Source organism: Nelusetta ayraudi, unplaced genomic scaffold, assembly GCF_046127955.1.
Source record: "Nelusetta ayraudi isolate G7.1 ecotype Tasmania unplaced genomic scaffold, CSIRO-AGI_Nayr_v1 ptg000082l, whole genome shotgun sequence".
NCBI classification, from domain to species: Eukaryota; Metazoa; Chordata; class Actinopteri; order Tetraodontiformes; family Monacanthidae; genus Nelusetta; species Nelusetta ayraudi.
In genome coordinates, this window is record NW_027466132.1 from 1,916,015 (window position 1) to 1,934,878 (window position 18,864).

At 45.4% G+C, this 18,864-nt stretch overlaps 2 protein-coding genes across 5 annotated transcripts; both read right to left on the bottom strand.

Annotated features, from left to right (window-relative positions):
- Positions 1 to 45: 45 nt before the first annotated feature.
- Positions 46 to 14,698, bottom strand: mgab (MAX dimerization protein MGA b). 4 transcript variants are annotated; one of them, XM_076044732.1, is made up of 22 exons: positions 13,667 to 14,698; positions 11,234 to 12,383; positions 9,827 to 10,280; positions 9,544 to 9,640; positions 9,128 to 9,241; positions 8,907 to 9,020; positions 8,099 to 8,212; positions 7,598 to 7,937; positions 7,345 to 7,507; positions 7,010 to 7,247; positions 6,697 to 6,860; positions 6,300 to 6,510; positions 5,958 to 6,175; positions 5,270 to 5,476; positions 4,913 to 5,174; positions 3,394 to 3,944; positions 3,244 to 3,302; positions 3,094 to 3,127; positions 2,821 to 2,970; positions 2,549 to 2,660; positions 1,448 to 1,990; positions 46 to 1,364 (listed from the first exon to the last, which is right to left on the bottom strand). In XM_076044732.1, the coding sequence occupies exons 2-22, from the start codon at positions 12,361 to 12,363 to the stop codon at positions 706 to 708; spliced, it is 5,934 nt and encodes a 1,977-aa protein (XP_075900847.1). In that variant the 5' UTR covers positions 12,364 to 12,383; positions 13,667 to 14,698; the 3' UTR covers positions 46 to 705. The 4 variants fall into 4 exon arrangements, with proteins under 4 accessions (XP_075900847.1, XP_075900848.1, XP_075900850.1 ...); XM_076044733.1 differs by having other exon boundaries at positions 13,618 to 14,698; XM_076044735.1 differs by having other exon boundaries at positions 6,697 to 6,857; positions 13,667 to 14,697.
- An 83-nt stretch (positions 14,699 to 14,781) lies between these two features.
- ora6 (olfactory receptor class A related 6) lies at positions 14,782 to 17,602 on the bottom strand. The gene has a single exon (XM_076044740.1). It carries the CDS (start codon positions 16,917 to 16,919, stop codon positions 16,008 to 16,010), a length of 912 nt encoding a protein of 303 aa, XP_075900855.1. The 5' UTR covers positions 16,920 to 17,602; the 3' UTR covers positions 14,782 to 16,007.
- Between the last annotated feature and the right edge of the window lie 1,262 nt (positions 17,603 to 18,864).

Genomic DNA, 18,864 nt, shown 5'->3' on the forward strand with positions numbered 1-18,864 from the left:
ACAGTTTGGATGCCAAAATAAATGGAAATGTATTTTTTTTGGAAATAGGTTTTAAAGGCTTATAGATTTATTTACCCACATTTTGAACTTCATAAACCAGGTATCAAGTGTTAGAAAAAAAAGAAATCACTCAAAGTAAATAAATTCATTGGTGGCTAATTCAAAAAAAAATTCAAAGAATATGGCTGATTGCTTTCAAAGCTCTTTTGCCAAGATAAAGATTTCATGTGCATATTACTGAAGTGATACCCCCACAGACTAAAGGGAAGACATAATGTGTGGTTTCTACCGAAAGCATAAAGTGCAACCAGAATTCATTGTCACTGAGTTAGTATGAGAACTTTAAAAAAGAAAAATGCATCAAGCAGGATAAGTTAACATTTACATAATATAAAGTTAATAAAGCAGTGTGTAGTTTGACTGGGCCTTTTTTTTTTTTACACAAGGTTAAACATTCTGTATCAACCTAAACCACAATTTTTTTTTTTAGTTATGATAGAATTCATCAAGTTTGATTGAAAATACAAAATTATGAGGTCAATGTGGGAGTTATCTCATCTATACATTCAATAGGTCAATCAATGACTCTTCTTTATACAAAAAAAAGCATTCAATCAATCAACTTCCTCAACGGCAGAGAGCGGCACTGAGCTTTTAGAACTGGAGCGATGTCACAACATGTTGCTGTGGCCCTTTGGGCAGCAGCTACTCCTGAATCGTGTCGGGCTCCAGCTCCCTCTCCACGTCGATCCAGGAGCGTTTTTTAGCACTCGGGAAGTCCTTTCCCAGAGCGGCCCGGGTCAAAGGTCGACGGCTGTTCCTGTCCGTCAGCCTGGTGGATCTAGCAGGAGCGCGTTTGCTTTTTCTATCGGGGCTTGTACATTTCCCGGGATGCCAGGTGGCGCCGTCATCGGAAGAATCCGCCGGATGCCTGTCGTTGAGAGGCGCACTTGGTGTCTTTCGTGGCCTTCCTCTGCCCCGCTTGCCTGGAGCAGCCGCAAGTGCGCGTTTCGGGGGTCTCCCTGGGCCCCGCCGGGGTTTTGCGCTAGCCGGAGCCGCCTGCTCCTTTTTCGAAATCTTTGCTGGGCGGCTCTCCGCATCCGCCGCGACTGACGGAGGCTCGGACGTCGTGTCTGGAAAGGAGGAGGGCTCGCCAGTGATGGAGTTGCGGCCCGAAGGCTCCTCGTTGTGGTCGGGATCGGGAACGTTGTCTTCCACAACACGGCCGTCGCCTGGAGGGGGATCCGTTCTTGAAAGATTGACGCTTTCTTTCTCCGAGGAGTCCAAATTACAAGGTTTATCGTCACCGCCCTCTTCCTTCTGCTTCGGACTTAGAAAGGTGATGGTGTAGTAGCCCTGGCCAACTGTGGGGACGGGGGGGAAACTTATCAGTATGCATTAAATAAAACACAACGTTGAACATGAATACATCAACTCTTTAACTTACGAGGTTTGAGGGACGATGGAAGAATGATTCTACCAGTCTTGGAGCGAATGAGCGGAAGTGTTACATTCTGGTGTGGCTTCGGCACCAAGGCCACCAGTGGTTTTTTGTCCGCAGACTCATTCCCGATGACGAGCGCGGGGCCTTTATGCTCACTGTCCTTTCGCGATTTCACCACGGTGAACAGCGCCGGGGCTGCGGCTTCGTCCGCCTTGCTCCCCTGGAGGTCCGAGGGTGAGGCGGCGGCGGCGGCGGCCGACGAGTGGGCCGGAAGCGCTGCGGGCGGAGAAGGTGCCTCGACCTTGATGGTCTGCGATACAAAGTTCACACGAGCGCCCGTGGACTGGCCAGACTGGCTTGGGGTGCCGAAGAAGTTGGGCTCCGACAGGGGCATGGTGGGAGCTTTGTCGCAGGACCTGGGGTCGGGAGGATGCAGAAGAGCGGCTCTGGATTTGAGGAGACTGCTGAAGAAGGGAGTCTTCTCATTCGCCTTCTGTTTGTTGTAGAGCTGCAACAGCTTGGTTTTGATCGCACTCTCTGACTTCCCTAAAAAAAAATAAACGAGGGTGGGAGGGTATTTTTACAACACAAATTATATATAAATTCAGATGTGAATCATTCCAACTGCTGATTATAAATGAAAAGGGGCATCTGAAATACAACCGTCAAATCTGATAGTGCCGTGTGTTTTAACTTCAGCACTATTTTCACATTTGTCTGCTTTGGGTTGCAGGTGCTTGTCCCGTTTTTGTAGCATATTTAACGAGAAATGCCAGGTAACCCAGTCGTGCTTTGAACCAAGTGTTGTAGCCTAATGTCGCAAGTATTTACTCGGTATCGGAGATTAAAATATCACGTCCCCCTTCTTTAGAAATAAAGATAAAATGGTTGAAATTAATTTTTTTCATTGTCTTTTGTAGTTTTACCCCAAAAAATTGAACTCAAAAATGGAGTTTTCAGAGAAAAGAAAAAAAAAATTGGGGATTTTATTTTTGTCCAAAATCGCCCAGCCCCTAGCTCTGATGCAATGTTGCATCAACATGAATTTCTCCCAAAGCAAAATTTCACATAAATCAGACGACCTTGTCAATGAGTTGTACGCACCGGTCAGCTGGGAGAGTTCCTTCAAATAACTGGACCGCAACCTTGTCAACGTTTTCTTCTGATCCTCCAGAAAACTAGCTGTGTTATCCAGTTCTTTGATTTCATTCAAGGCCTGCAAACGACAACGACAGGAACATTCACAATGTGGAGTCATCGTTAGGATTAACACCAGTTTCTTCCTTTTTTTGTGTTAGGCACTTTAGGTTTGATCTTTGCCTGAATTTCATCACCAACGTGACTGTTGTGTTGAATGCAAAGGTCGTGACACTGACCATCGTGAGGAGGTGCAGCCTCGGCGTCTTGGGGTCAACGTTGAGCAGATTCACCAGTTTGTCAAAGAGGCCCTTTTGTTCGCTGCGCCGCTGTCTTTCCACCACAGTGTGGTTCTTTCGCCGCAGGTCTTGTAAAGAACAACGATCACTCTGTAGGAGTTGTAAGAGAATAAAGGTAAATACAAGGATTTTTCTCCCCTGACAACAATGGGGAAAGAGAGTGGCTGCAACAGTTTATAAAAAAAAAAATATATATATAGGATGACAACGTACCATAGAATCAGGCTTCGATTTTGGAGATCCAGTTCTAGAGATAAACAATACATTTAACAGATTAATTGCAGAAAGTATGCATACTGACGATTAATTGATAATCGATTAATTGTTAACATTCCCAATCCAGAGTTACTGTAATGGACTCACTGTGAGTTCCTGGATGCATTCTCTTCTTCTTCCACGGTCTCAATGTCCACAAACCCATCCTGTATAAAATATCACATGGTGATTAACAGTAACCCAACTTTGTTTTGTCTGCTGAACGTTTAAAAAAAACAAACAATTATTTGTTCTCACAATTACGTCTTCGTCCATGTCAAAGGACGCTGAGCTCGAGCTCGAGCCCTCGAAATTGAAGTCCACGTTGGATTCTTGGCTGACGGAGCCTTCAGTTCTGTCCCCTAAGCAAGCCCCAATGTAGCTTTCGAGTCCGGGCAACACTGGTCCGCCACACAGAGCGCCTTCGTTTCCGCCGGTCAAGTTTTCTGCGTTCTCAGACTTCGATGCGGCTCTGTCGGCTCCTCGCTTTGGGAGCTGGATGAGGGTGAAGCCCCCCGGCAGGACAATCCCTCGCTGGTCCTGGCCGCCGCTGCTCTGTTTAGTGGGAGGGCAGATCCGGAACCTGTAGGTCCCACTCTGTTCCACGAAGCTGGGGGTTTTCAGCGTTGGGCAGACTGTGAGAGAAAAAGACGGGCTGCTGCTGCTGCTGCCTGCCTGGGAGTTCCCGTCTGAGCTGCTTCGCTCTGGGACCGCCGCGGGGCACGAGTTCAACGCCGAGGGGGTTTGTGAACCCTGCGACTCCGGGGTCGTGGGCGCCGATTTCTGGAGATTTGGCTCATGTGTTTGAACTACAGAGGCAAAACAGAAAAAAAAGGATCAGATAAAGGAGTCATTTCCTTTTTTGCTGATGACTTCTTGTGATGAACCCCCCCCAAAAAAACAAACTTATGTGTGTATTATCTGCACCCATGTATCTTTACAGCTGATGTAAAATACGGACAATATGTCTGAATATATATTCAGGTCTTAAAGGATCCAGAAACATAATTTTATGAGATCGTTATGTAACCTTTACAACAGTGATCCTCACAATTGAGGTATTATGAGCATTTCTAAATGTAGAAATAGGTGGCGAGATGCTCTTTCCTACCACTACACGATTATGATAATAACTACCCATGTAAAAAAAATAAATAATTTAATTGCAACTACTTAGATTTAATCGATTAAATCCTTCATTGAGAATTAATCAATAAACTGTTAACATCCCTAGTTGCAAACAATGCCAACATAAATTGAGGCGAAAGGAGGAAAACAATGCAGACGTTTGTGTTTTTGTCGTGTAGTGTTTATTGAATGTTTATTTAGCACATTTTTCAAACGTATTGGCTGTTATATTTTGTCATTAACGACCGTGCAAGCCACCATTGAAAGCTTCACGAGCCACATGTGGCTGAGTGACCGTGCTTTACGTGATAAACTCATGCTTGTCACTGATATGAAAACTATGTTTACGACACGCATAAAGCTGGAAAGAAAAACTAGATGGCTTGAGCAGAGCTTTGTGAATGCTAGACTAGAAACCAGTTTCCCTTGACCCTCTTCTTTATGACGCTCACAAGACCGGAAATTTTGGTCTCGTCATCTTAAAACTCCAGCAGCTCTGTGTGGAGTGGCGAGGATGGTTGGTGATTCGGTTTTTGGAGCATTCTCGAGTTGATTATGTCCTCCATTAGCAAGGCAAATGGAAGCACAGCCACATACTTTTGTGTGTGTGTGTGTGTGTGTATTAGAGGAAGTATTTTTTTTTTTTTACCTGGCGGCTGCGTCGACGCCCTCAGATCGGCGGTTTTCCGTGCGGTCACGGTCGGAGGGACCACTGTGCCGGCCACCTTAATGCGCAGTTCGTCGTCAGGCTTGATCTTGTCAGTCAGGCCTATTTTTTGAGACACTTTCAGAGAAACGCTGGTGGGCACCCGCAGCCGGCCGGTGATGTAGCCCGCCAGGCGGTTGGCTGGGTGGAGGGAGCCCATGCTCCCCAGCAACAGTCTGGCCTGATTGTAAGATTTACCATTGACCTGTGAAGAAGAGCCCCCAAATACAGAGATTACACTCAAGACGACAGCACACTTAAAAGTGTTTTGTCTAAAAAGCAAGAGCTCGACTCTCTGACCTCTACGAGCCCACTGGCTTTGGTGCCGACTGGCTTCGGCTTGCCTCTCAGCGTGCCGGCCGGTAACACTCTGCCGAGGAACGGAGTGGCCAGAACCTGCGTCGCAGGCCTGTCAGTTTCACCGTGCTCCTCTTCCTCCCCCATCTCCTCCTCAAATTCAAGTTCATCTTCGTCTTCTTCACCATTTGCCGGTTTGCTGATGCATACCTTGAGGGAGGTGCAGGGAAGAGAGTCAGTCCATCGGCGACAGGTTGTTAATCATATAGCGAAGAGTGCAAGTGGCCCCACAGTACAATCAAATAGTAATTACATATCTAAGCCATAGTACAATATTACTCAGTATGACATGATAGACTCCTATCTTAATAATCAAGTTCAGTCAATCACTATTACTACAGCTGAGACACAATACAATATTTATCACAATGTCTAAAACAGAGGAGAATATTTTGATGTGATTCACAATACAACATTTGGTTTGGTTAATAATTTGGTGAAAATTTATGACAGAAACATTATTGAAAGCGCTGTGGTAAAAACAGTGGTATGACATTACCTGCATTACAAATTTATAAAAAGAAATATCCAAATTTGGACAAGATTGTTGGATATTTACAATTTGAATGAATACAAGCATGAGATCACAGCGCAAGGCAATGGATGTCACGTTACCATCGTTGGGACCTACCCTGTAAGTAATCACGGAGCCACTCGGCTTTTCTATGGAGATCTTGGCGAGTGGGCGGACCAAGTACGGTCCAATCCAAAAAAACTTGGTGAGTTTCCCTTGACTCATACGTCGACACAGTGTTTCGATGACCCGTTTGCGGTCCTTGTCCCACTCGCAGATTGACTGGATCTCAATTTGCCGTCTCACTTTGGACTCCGTCCCCTCAGCCTTCGTGCCTTGGAGGTGGGACAGGATAGCATAATAATTAATTAATTAATTGTAAAAGATGAGCAGGGAAAAAAACAAAGCAAACAAATGTCTTAACCTGGTTTTAACTATAATTATTAGACTGTTATCTACCTTCTTTAGCATGATTGTATAAAGTTCTGAAATATATTTTTGGCTTGTCTTCAGCAGGTTTCTTCTCCTTTGCGGTGGATGTCGTCGGAGTGTTGAAGATCTCTGGCAGGATGGGGACTTGAGGAGGTTTGGCGTTGAACTCTCGGACTCGTGCACATGTCATCATACTCTCAAAGTATTTGTACACTGGGTCTTTGTCCTCCTCAGGAATCTGCGACACAATTTTAAGATTGAAGCTAGGATGTAACAGTTGTTTCTTCTGTTTAGAAAAAAAAAATACTTGGGCACAGGCACTAATAGAGTGGCGAGTGAAATGGGTGCAGTTTTCATTTCAGTCAAACATTGAAAAAAAAAAAAAAAAAAAAAAAGTCAGAATAAGACAAAGATCATATTTTACCTGATTGTTGCGTAATACAAACATCGGAGTCGAAGAGTGTGCAGCTATTTGTAGTGGAGAGTAGAGGGGTTCTGGATCCCTGTCCACCATAGTGCGTTTCCATAGTTTATTCACATGGGAGCCCGGCTGGGGCTGGACTGTGTGTTCCATATTCGACACAGCTGCTGAAAGAATACATTTGTCTTATTAAGGTTAAGGAGATTAATGAGCAAACTGAGCACAAATGTAATAAAAAATAAATAAATAAATAAAAAACAGAAGAGGAAATGTCAATGGAGAGACAGTTGTGATGCCCAAAACAGCCTGATCTTACAGTAAACAGGCTGGATCTCTGGTTCGGACTCTCCGGGGCTCAGCTGCTTCATGATCTTGCGCTTGAAGCAGGTACAACCAAACATGCATTCTGGACGCCGACAGTGGAGCGTGGCTTTCACGGGGCCGTGGAGGCTGGAGCAGATGCATCCAAGCTTGCAAGAATCCCCACCACATTCGGGCCCCTGAGCCTTACCCTCGGGGAACGCGGGGACTTTCAGGACCGAATCGGCCTGCATCTGTTTTTAAGAAAAAGAGAAGAAGTTTTTACTAACAAAAAAAAATGTGGTGGCTGCAGAATCCTGCTGGTCAGTCCTGCAGCAGTTTACGGCGTACCTCTTTTGTCAGAATGACAGACAGCGCCACCTCCACCCTGTCCTGGGTGAGCTGCACTCTGTTCAAACCGTTGTTGACGGCTCCCTTTTCCATCGTCGTCATCTTGTACATGAACTTGATGCTCGACTTATTCTGGCTGGAGCCCGGCTGTTGTGTGGGAGATCTGAAGAAGCACAAAATAGGTTATTGTACTGTGTGTGTGTAGTACAATCAACCTTTAAAAAGCCAGGGCGACTCACAAACAAACTCTTACCCTTGTAGAACCGAACCAGTCTTGACGGAACACTGCCCGGTCTGAACTCCTCCTTGCGCGGTCGGGCTAAGCTGAGCGGCGGCCGAGCTCTGGGGGACTTTGTAAGACAACGGGCAAGGCTTGCTGGCCACCGCCCGGCCTTTGGGCGCAGAGTTCCGCTGCTTGAGGACACTGTCCAGGGTCCTGACGTAGCTGGAGCTTTTTGCAGGCAGCTGGTAGACGACAGGATCTTCAGGGCGTGTGGAGAAGGCCGCGGCCCGCTCGCAGATCATCTGGCCTTCGCTCTCCAAGTACTCGTCCAAACTGTTGCTGCAGAAAGCAGACAGGTTCTTTGCCGTCCCTGCCACAGAGTGAGAATGAGGGCCATCAGCGTGGGATAATGACGGAAGTACATTCAGTTTGGTTTGACCTTTGATTAGAATAACCACTTTAATTCCACTAAGCCATATGAGAAAGATTAAAAAATAAATAAATAAATAAATAAAAAAAGGGTAACTATACCGTCACAGCTCGACGAAGATGCTTCTGTTCTTCGGACCAATTTGTTTTTCCATCCCTTTAATTTGGTCATGTCACTCGTTTTTCCAGTCCGAGAGATGAAGGACAATCTCTTGTCTACGAGGAAAAAGCCAGGCTTTACTAACATGCAGACAATACACTTTAAAGCTTCATCAGACTAGGAAATTGTTTTTGCCCCGCACGCCCTGCCATTTAATTTTCTTTGCAAAAAAGAAATGCATTTCTATTGTTAAACAGCAGAGCAAAAATAAAAGCTATGCATGCTTTTCACTCGCTGAGGGATTTTAGACTGTTTTTTAATAATGTCACGTTGTTATTGTAATCTTTATATGCCCCTAAACGTTATATTATGCAATAATTAAGAAAGTCAAACACATTAAAACCTTCACTCCTCTAAAAAGGGAACCCTTACAGTAACAAAGTTCATTTTCTTTGACCATGCATTGAATAGATATTACAAGCATTGAATAGATATTAAATCAGGATGAACTGTTGAATATCTGCAAGTCTTCGATCCAAATATCATGAAATAAACACACAAAGCACACACTTTATGTTGTCAAAATGTGCCCGACAGCTCGACTTCCCTCGAAGGTAAATGATTGAACTGGCTACCGCAGCTGCTTTTACGGGGGAAGCTAGACTTTGGCCTGCTGCAGACTTTTTAAACTGGTCTAACCTCAAGGCACCGCACTAACAAGCGAGTGTCCTTTGACACAAATTGCAAACTCTTTTGAATATCATGTGTGTTTTTATCACAATATCATTGTCAAAACTGAGTGAAACATACGCGTTGTGGTGGCCTGATGCTCTTGTTTGACAGGGGCCGGAAGAGGCAGAGGGACCCCTAGGTACTGCAGGTCGATGGACTGTGTTGGGTCGACCGAGCTCAGCTTCAACCCCACTAGACCAGAAAGTGGGGAGAAAAAAACCCCCCGCCAACTTTCAGAAAAATGATGGACACTACGTAATGTTGCATGGGTTGTTGATGTGCGACTGTTGTGAACTGACCTTCCTGCAGCACAGGATGGATGACCTGTCTGTATTTCATGTCAGGGAGGTACTGCAGTAGACATGACTCAAAGCGAACCAACTTCTCCTCATCAGTCTCAGGATCAACCTCAGCTGAGACACATAAATAATAATTAAAGGCAGGCACGGAAAAAACTACGGCCCGGGGGCCATATGTGGCCCGTTTTCATCCGGCCTGCCGAATTTGAAACTATACTAACAAACCTTATTCATGTGTTGATTTCCCAGCGTTCGTGTATTCAGAAGAATAACATAACTCTAAATTACTTCTAAATAGCAGCAACTGTCTGGTGCTAGAAAAACGTTTTCTACATATCCCATGATACATTTTTTCCTCCTATGAGGAAAATACTTTTAAAGAATATTACCATATAAAATGTGTTCACAGGGCTTACTTGTTTGCTCTGTTTTAATGTTGGTCACTGTGGAAACTGGTGATGGTGGTGATGAGTTTATTGCACGTTTGTCCCCATCCTGCACTTCCAGGGCTTCCTGCGCCACAAAGTAAAAAAAACAAAACAGTTACTTACCATAACAACACACTGCATGCAAAAAGTGTGCAATCAGAATCAGAAATCAGAAGAAAGAAAATGTTATAATCTGTCAGAACAGAAAATCAAACAAATAAATGTAAGTCGACTCGCAGTTGTGTGTGAATCAGTCATAGCAGTTATTTACCTTGGAGTCAAACGAGGCAAAGACCAGGCCGTCCACATCATCCAGTTCTGGCTGCGCACCCAGAGTCAACGACGGACGCCGGGCTTCCTCAGGGGAGCCCTTTCCCCAGCGTGAATTCACCCTCCTCCTCTTCTTGCCGCACCTGGGAGACGATCCTGCCAAAGATGCTTCGGGGGTCGAGCTCGCCACGGGGGTCGACGCGGCGACGGGGGTTCCTCCAGCAAGGCCGACGGGACGAGCTTCCTTTGTTTCCACGCCGTCCTTCTCGCTCTCCTTTGTTTCCACGCTGTCCTTCTCGCTCTCCTCGACGAGAACGAGCTCCCCCAGAGCGTGGCTGCCTCTCACACAGGGCACGTACAGGTCATTTGAACTGGATTTGGTGGACATGATGGGCTTAAGCACGAGTCTGGTGTGGCTGGGAGAAGTGACGGGGTCAACGTGAGCCTTTTGACGGCTGAATGAAAACCAAAGAGGAAAAAGAGATGTGTATCAAAATGAGAAATGCTGCAACGTTGTGGTTCCTCGCAGGTCATTCCAGAGTTTTCACTGGTGAAAAGTGACATTTTTACCAGTTCACGACCACAAACTTGTTAGATTTTTGGCTTTTTTGCTAGTGTAATCAAAAGCTTTCATCTTAAAATAGAAGCTCAAGATTATTCTGAGTTCTCATATGACAAAGTACATTTTACAGTGTTCTTAAAGATTCCACGTTATATCCAGTTCCAGAACTTTGTCATCCGATCAGTGCAATTTATTGTCCTAAATCTCTCCAGGAAACAGCATTTATAAACCGTCGTTTTATGGTCCTGCATGTTACATTTCCTGCAAAAAATATATTTTGTTGAATCTTTCACACGTAAGAAGCAAACAAGGCAGCTGCAGGCCATTCTGACATGAGGCAAGCAAGTGAAGAAGAGATAGAAGTGAAGGACATTCCGCATTCTGGGGATGGGGAAGGCTGGAGGACAGTTATGAAATTACTGATTTTGTGAAAGCGGAGTGAGTGGCTGTTATTCTCATATGTTATTACTAAATCTAGTCGAGTCTGAACTATTAGAAAGGATAAAATACAACCCCAAAAAACTGTCTTAAAAGTGAACAGATATTCAACTTTTCAGCTTACACAGCAGCACATAGAACAAAAACTTGTCATTTATATGAGAATCAGAATGTGTTAATGTGGGGTTATTCTTACAGGACTACCTTTAATTCCAATAAGTACCTTAATTCTCACTACTGCAAATCTCAATGGGGTGGTGTGCAAAATAGGTCAAATGTATCTCATAAAATACATCTTGTACTGCATCTGAGAAATTAGCATCATAGAAAAAAGTTATAAATCAGTCAGTGTGGTGTGGTGCAGCCAGATCTGAAACATGCTTTAAAAAAAATAAAAAACAAATTTACCTTGAATCCAAAGTCTCCTCTCTGACGTTGGTAAGTTCATCAGGTTTTAAAGCCTCTTTGTCATCTTGAGGTTCTACTGTGTCCAGCTCTGTGGTTGATTTGTTGAGCCTGATCAGGCGAGAGTTATTCCCATCCTCCCTGAAGCTTTTCGCAAACGGATTATGATCAATCTTCAATTTGGTGATCCAAAAGTTCTGGTACGTTGTCACCCCCATGAATTCGGTCTGAGGAAAAGTGAACGTCAGGCAATTTGGCCCAATAAGAATGGGTTGCTCAGGTGTCGGACTGACCCCCTTGGGCACGGGTATCACGTGTACTCGAGGAATATAGCGATGAAAGGAGTTCAGGATGATGTGGCCGTCTTCATCGCTGGGGTTGTTGGTCAGTTTGAGTTTGAAGAAGGACACCGTGCTGGCCATCCAAGCCGAGCCGCAGCGGGGAGAGTTGTGGTGGCAAAATGCCCGGATCAGAGTGTTGTTCTTGTGTTCCGCGAGCCCATTAACCTCCCACCTGGGTGTGTTGAAGCGGTACTTTAAGTTATCGGCTGGAACTATAGACAAGACCAGACTGTACTGTTGCGTCGGGTCTAGGCCAGAAAGGCGATAGCGGCAGTACGGGAACATACGGCGACCTTGCTTAGTAAGAATCATTTCAGTCCCGTATTTGTGGAACTGCTTCCACAAGCTATTGTTTTCCAGTGTTACAGAAACACCTTGGAAAGTGAGTGTTGCAGGGACATCTGCGTTCAGCTGCGCGCTGCCAAAAGGTGTTGGTTCCGTCTTGCTGACAAAGTCTGGCCCTGCGCACACCAACGATTCCGACGCAGATGCTATGCATGAGGTAGCTGGGCTCCGTCCAGAAGAGCCATCCAAGGCACAGGCCGATTCCAGCGCAGGCTTGGCTGGGCTTGCTTCCGCAGGTGACGACAGCGCCAACTCGCTGTCACAACTTGTCACGGACACAACGTTTATCTCCATCTCCGTCTTGATCATTGAGTCAGGTTTTGCAACAGTCAGAACAGGAGGATGTGATGGAAGCCCAGTAGTGGAATGGACATCGACGGAGATATTCCCTTTCCCGTCGTGCAACGTCTGGCCGCTCTCCAGGATTGATGGTTCAGTGGCAGGCATCTCGGACAGCTGACGTCCAACTTCATTCAGCACGTGAGGAAAAAGATGGATCGTAGGTATTATTACACAAGTTATAAAGCAATATAACAAGTTTTTTTTTTCATGTCAACCGACCTCTAACCTAAGAGATATTTAACTGCAAATAAAAATACTGGAAACAAACATTAATATCACCATTAATATCAACAAAACTGAATGATTAAACACAAAAAATGTCCAATGTAAAATTGTGTGAATACAAGTAAATCTGACCGACAAAAGGCACAGAAATATTAAAACGAAATTGAATATATTCCCGTTAGTGTAAAGGTCCAACGCGTGAAACATTGCATCTTATAAGTAATGTTGGTGTCTGCATCGGTTTTGTGACATCTCACTTCATCACAAATCTTTCTGATGCCACCTCTGATGCTAACGTTGAAATCCTGAGCGAATCAAGAGGATGAGCTTACTTTAGATATGTTGTGTCACAATATGGCCGCCCTCCTACAGGTGGAGCCTTGATGCAAAGAGAGAAGGCCAAACAACTTTCTCAAACTAATTGATCACTTACATATGTATCATGAAATTGTATTCCATTCAACCCTAAAACCAATTGCAAATTGGACCTTTAAATGCATTATCAACGAGTGCAAAGTGGTGGTGGTGGTGGTGGTGTTGGTTCATCTTGCTGGCTGTGACCCCACTGGTGTGGTCGATGATAGCAACCAGCTAGGATACGTGGCTAACAAGGCCGAAACTAATGTTTAAACTACACATTTAACAAAGCGTTTGCACTTTGGTTCCACCAATAAAATCCACTTCCGTCGGAGGAAACTCGCTACAACACACACTCGGGCGAAAAGACGAAACATTACCTGTGTGCGTGCAATCTACCTTCCCCCTCCCTCCACAGTCACACCAACACAGCAGCTCAATACAGGGGGAAAAAAAAAAAAAAAAAAAAAGGTGTTACTCGACCCCCCCCCCACCCAAACGTGCCTGGACCACGTTTCACAAACGCTCTACGCGTTCCTAATAACCGCCGGGCCCTCGTTAAAATATCAAAGCAAAGCTAAATAATAAATAAATGATCGTTGTTCGGCAACATCTCTGCCTTAATCGCACACGGCGGAGGAGGAGGAAGAGAGGGTGGAGGAGGAGGTGGTGGTGGGAGCGTCAGCTCCAGCGCTCGCTCTAACTTGGTGCTGCTGGTGGGACACACACGCGCACACACACACACACAAAAGTTGCAGGTTTCACCGACCGCCTCACCTTACGACGGCGACCAAACATCCGGCGGCGGTAGCGGAGGAATACTGACCTCGCCAAATCAACTGTTGCGCGTCGTCGACGTCGCTCGGCGGGCCTCGACGAGTTCCTCGAACGTAAACAAGAGCTGGCAAATGGAGGCCGACGGCCACGCCAACTGTGTGTGCTCGCTCGCTCGCTCGCTTCCACCGAGGCGAGTCGAGTCGAGCGGTGCATGCACGCTCACGCCGCGAACAGCGCGAACGCCAAGGCGCATGCACACAAAACACACGAGAACTGCCTGCTCCGTGTGGCGCGTGATTCCCGGGCGGCCCGCGGGGGAGAGAACCGCGACGGTTTGTTGAGGGTGAGGCGATGGTGGGGGGGGGGGGGGGGTTGTCCTACCAACCTCTTCCACTCATCTCACGGGTAGTTTCATTTGGAGAGCGGAAGAAGGGGTGAAAACAAACAGTCGACTCCCACCTCGAGACGAGTCCAACCGCCGCTGACAAACTCCCAGCAAGTTTGCGCGAGAGAGAGAGAAAAAAAAGAGCCTCCACGTGCGCTGCGCCGAGCTCAGCACGCTCCGGCCGGCACTTACTTTCTTTTTTTTCCTCCTTTTTCTTTTCCTCTCTTCCAGTTGTTCCGCTCCGCTCTCCTTCCCTCCGCGGCTTTAGTCCTCCTTCAGTCGGTCGCGTTTCCCATCGTCACCGTTCCTGAGGACGGTCACTGTCTTCTGCACCGCACACCCCCCCACCTCTCTCTCTCTCTCTTACTCACACACACACATACAGAGAAGACACACGTACATTAACAACACACATCCGTGCTCTCGGGGCTGTGACGTCACTCATTCGCCATGGCGGGTCGGGTGCCAGTAGCCAATCCGCAGGCTGCGTCCACCGGAGGATTTTACCGGCCATGTGTTTTGTAATGGTGTCGCACACAAAAGCGACATTTGAGCCCGACCCTTGTCACTGTTATTATTTTTTCCTCAATGTTTTGGTTACACACTAGAAACTTCCCATCAAAATTGACTGAAAAATGAGTGAAAGGATGATTTCATGGCAAGGGCGAAACACAACGACGCAATGCTGTGGTTGACCCTGTTGAAAAAAGGGTGGCGAAAATCTTAGCCTTCATCAAATGATAATAAAAACTTCACCAAATAATTTTCACACTGCCGTAAAAGGTGCTAAAGCAACATTTTATTTACACCTTTTGGACACGAATTCTTAGCATGACAAGTGTGGGAAGATTTCTTCTTGGGTCTTTAATACCGTTTTCAGTGTGACTGTTTCACCAATTTTGCAAGGATGTATAACTAGTACTCGTTATTATGGCCTCAGCTGTGCAGGTCAGTAGTGATGCCAAACGTCAGATTATTATTGTTGGTTTGATTGTGCATAATAAACATTCTCAGCCCTGCAGTGGAAAAAAAATAAATAAATGCATTAAGAACTGTAAACAAATTCATGCATGATGGGCAGCACTTGTTGAAGACTTAAATAACAAGCAATCAAAGCACTAAAAATGATCCAATTGATATTCCTTTTTATTTCCATTTTTGAGTTGCCTTACAAAAATGCATTATAAACAACTTAATTTTAATGCAATGTATCCAATCGCATAGTCATTTTTCTATTTTGTATTTTTCATTTGTTTTGTTCTAAATTTACTTCACTGGCAGGGCTTCATGCCGTGGTTAACGCAACAGAGAACTGATCGACTTCCTGAGCAACACCGAGGCTTCTGGGACGCCTCACTCGCTGGAGTGGAAAGCCAACGGGGCGTGGCCTGCCTGACCGGGAGGAGGAAGTGGGACTGGAGCCGACAAACACTCATCTTCCTCGTGGAGAGATCAACTGCGAAATGTCCCTACGCGGCTTTTCTCCATCGTGCTTCCACTTGCAGCCGTATTGGGTCGACACGTGCACGCATCCCGACCTAATACGTTTAATTTAGAAAATCGCAGTTATTTTTGCTCAAAGACGCGCGAGCTGCCGCGGAACCAACTGGTGAAAAAAAACAACAACAACTCGTAACCCTGCTATTGTGTGTGCTGTATCTCCGTGGAAATAAAATAAAACATGCAGAAATGAATTTAAGCTCTCAAGGTTAATACCCTTTGGATAAATAAAATCTATCTTTTTCTTCAAGATGGTGAAAACACAGGGGCTTGTACAGACAGAGACTAACTGATAAAATATTTCCTTGTTATCTCCAAATGATTATCAACAGGAGCAGCATGTTCAGAGAACAGGAGGCTACATGGCATGAATTTGCCCGGACCATACATAATGTCAACTACCTCTTAAATCTACAGCGTGGGCACACAAACACACATTCTACACTCATTTATAGTAAAGTACACATCTCTTTATACACAAGCCTGGCCCTGAAAATAAGCATAATTACTTCTTCATAAAGTTCTTAAAAGTAAACAGGTTATTTCCAATCCCGTAGACATAAGGACTAATAGATGTGTAAGAAGTTGAGATAAAAAATTCAATTTCTCCCCATAAAGGAAAGTCTTCAGGGCTGACAGTCAGATGAAAGATCAGGTAGAGCGTCCAGTCCACCTGAAACAACGCCATGGCAGTCAACACGGCCACCGTGCTTCGCTGGAAACGCAGACTTTTGCTCTTTGCCCTGAACTGTCCTGGCACGCTCACCCCTGGCGTCAGCGTCCTCCTCTGCCTCAGCAGCACGGCGATGATGAGGCAGCCGGTTACTGTGACGATGATCAGAGGCAGCAGGTTGCACCACAGGATGAAAAGGTACTTGTAAAGACCCCTGAATAAGGGGCAATTATTTTTATTGCACTGAAAGAAGTCTGGAGGACAGCTGGTACCGTTGCTGATGAAGTCGTCTGCGAGGTGTATGGCAAAAATGGGGACGCTGAGCAAAAGAGCGAACGCAATGCAAGCCCCGCTCACCATCCACAGCGACCTGATGCTGTCCAGGTAGATCGGGAGATTGACCCTCTTGCCTGCATCCCTCACTTTCTGGTAGCGGAAGATGCTGATCAGGACGGTGAAGAGGATGCTGGTGACCTCACCAAAGACAGTCAGGAACTTGAACACTCGGCACGACCAGACGTCGCGGCTCAAGAAGGAAGTCTGGAGTATGACCATGTCGTAGATGTTGACGATGAAGATTTCCTCCAGGTTAGCTGCGGCCAGCTCCAAAAGAAGCAACTCAAAGGATTTCAGGCGGGTCAACTTGGTTTGAATGATGCCAACAATAAGAAACACATTCCCAAATATGCCAAGACAGGAAACTACGATTCTGATGGACAGGAGGTGGACGGTCAGATCAGCCATTCTCAAAGAGGATAAGTCTTTAGTCTTGCACCAGCCGTATAAAAAGATGAGACGCCCCGACACAATGCATTTTGACTCTCCCCACCGTGCCGCGTCCCTGACCAAACTGCCTTGTTATCAAGTTCTCAGAGGTGGAATGGATCCAGATCAGTGATTGGCTGAGCTCATTAGGGAAGAGAAAATGAGGTGATGGCGGAAACACTGAAGGATGGGAATCATTAAAGTTTTACCTCTGAGCTTTCAACAGCTCCGTCCTGGTACCAGCAAAGCGTCTGATTTGACACCTGTGACACCACCTCCCCGACACACACACACACACACACACACACACACACACACACGCACACACACACACACACACACACACACACACACCTCATTCCTCACCCCTTACTGGCCCACGTCACCAAATGCAATTCTGCTAACTACAAAGATATTGAATGTTCCAACTAAATCTGTTTAGTTCTTTGGATATTAAATTGTACGTATGTCCCTGTCCCCACCAGTCATCCAGCAAAAAAGAATGAAAAAAAAACCCCAACCCGTGTTCAGTTTGAGAAATGGTGCTGCTGGGGCTCATAACTAAAAAGCCCAATGCGTAATATTTAAATCCAAGCGTTGACATGTAATGGAATCACTAACACATTTGCATGTCTTAGTTCGAAGGAGTCACTAAATAAATAAATAAATGAATAAATAAATAAATAAATAAATAAATAAATGTCTGCTTATAAAAGAAATTTATATGTGCATAAAAAGCAGGGCATGGATAAAGGAGCGCCAATGTTGTGCCACCACGTTCCTACTTTAACCCAAAACATTGATGTGTTGGAGTTTCCTTCTCTTAAATCACGCCTGGTATAATAAGGATGTGGGATCAAATGGGGTATGAGAAAACATGCACTAACATTCACATTATTTATGTACTTTCTTACTATAAGATGTGACACACTTGGCCTTCACACAAGGCGCAGTGCTACAATCCAATTTCTTTCTGTTATTTACTTAATTCTTGCAAGTGTCCACCACCTGCAAGAGGAAAGCTGTCACAGTGAACGCCATGCATTGAGATGTGGTTGCTGAATTTAATCCAAAACAGTCAAATAACTCCAGGTGGCTGTGACGCAGCACCTGGGAACCGATTGGAAAATGAAAGGAGCATAAGGATTTAAAAATACACCCTCCACCATGATTATTGACACTTTTGCTCTGAAGTCACAGTTCCAACCGCTGTAGTCAAGGAGATTCATCGCGAGGCGGGAGACCATCATTGAACAAACAGTAATTAAAATCATAATATAGTGACAACAATAATTAGGGAATTAACAGAGGAGTGCGCGGCTGGGTCTGCCTTTCATATTCTTGGGTATGTGTGTGTATGAAACAGGGACATGCTGAGGGATAATGTGGCCTCCGGACCTTGCTGTTCAGACCCAATCAGTTCATGTTCCAGCTTGTCTTCTTTTTTCCTTCTTCCATCGTGTGCTGTTTTGTTTGGCACACGTCCTCCTCCACCGAGCCCTGCATCCTGATTCAGCTTAATTGTGAATCCCACAGTGTGTGTGTATGCACGTGTAATTAAGGTGAAGCCCGACACTGGCAGTAAATGGGTAAACCGAGAGTTGCATAATGAGCGTGGACAGCTTGGCCAGTTTTTACTCCCTATTCCTGCTTTCTTGTAATTAACGTAACATAAATTCTCTTGTGATGTTTATTATTATTATTGTCTATTTTAAAGGCTTGGTGGTTTGGGTTTCCCTGCAAATCACCGTCCATTTATTATGTATACACTTGCTGCATTAGGCAGAAAACTCCATATTTAAACGCTGTCGGAGACGCAGCTGTTGCAGCCCTGCAGACGATTTTGGAATGATGTGCTAATGCACACAGCACTGCTTTGTAACTGACGTAATGAGAAACAACTATATTAGCACAGCGATGCTTG

Excerpts from the sequence above, each read along its gene's own strand:
- mgab (XM_076044732.1), bottom strand. The coding sequence starts at position 12,363 with ATGCCTGCCACTGAACCATCAATCCTGGAGAGCGGCCAGACGTTGCAC. Across the intron at positions 10,281-11,233 it reads GAGGAGACTTTGGATTCAAG|CCGTCAAAAGGCTCACGTTG; the intron begins GTAAATTTGTTT and ends GTTTTCATTCAG. Across the intron at positions 8,213-8,906 it reads GCATCAGGCCACCACAACGC|ACAAGAGATTGTCCTTCATC; the intron begins GTATGTTTCACT and ends TTTTCCTCGTAG.
- ora6 (XM_076044740.1), bottom strand. The coding sequence starts at position 16,919 with ATGGCTGATCTGACCGTCCACCTCCTGTCCATCAGAATCGTAGTTTCC.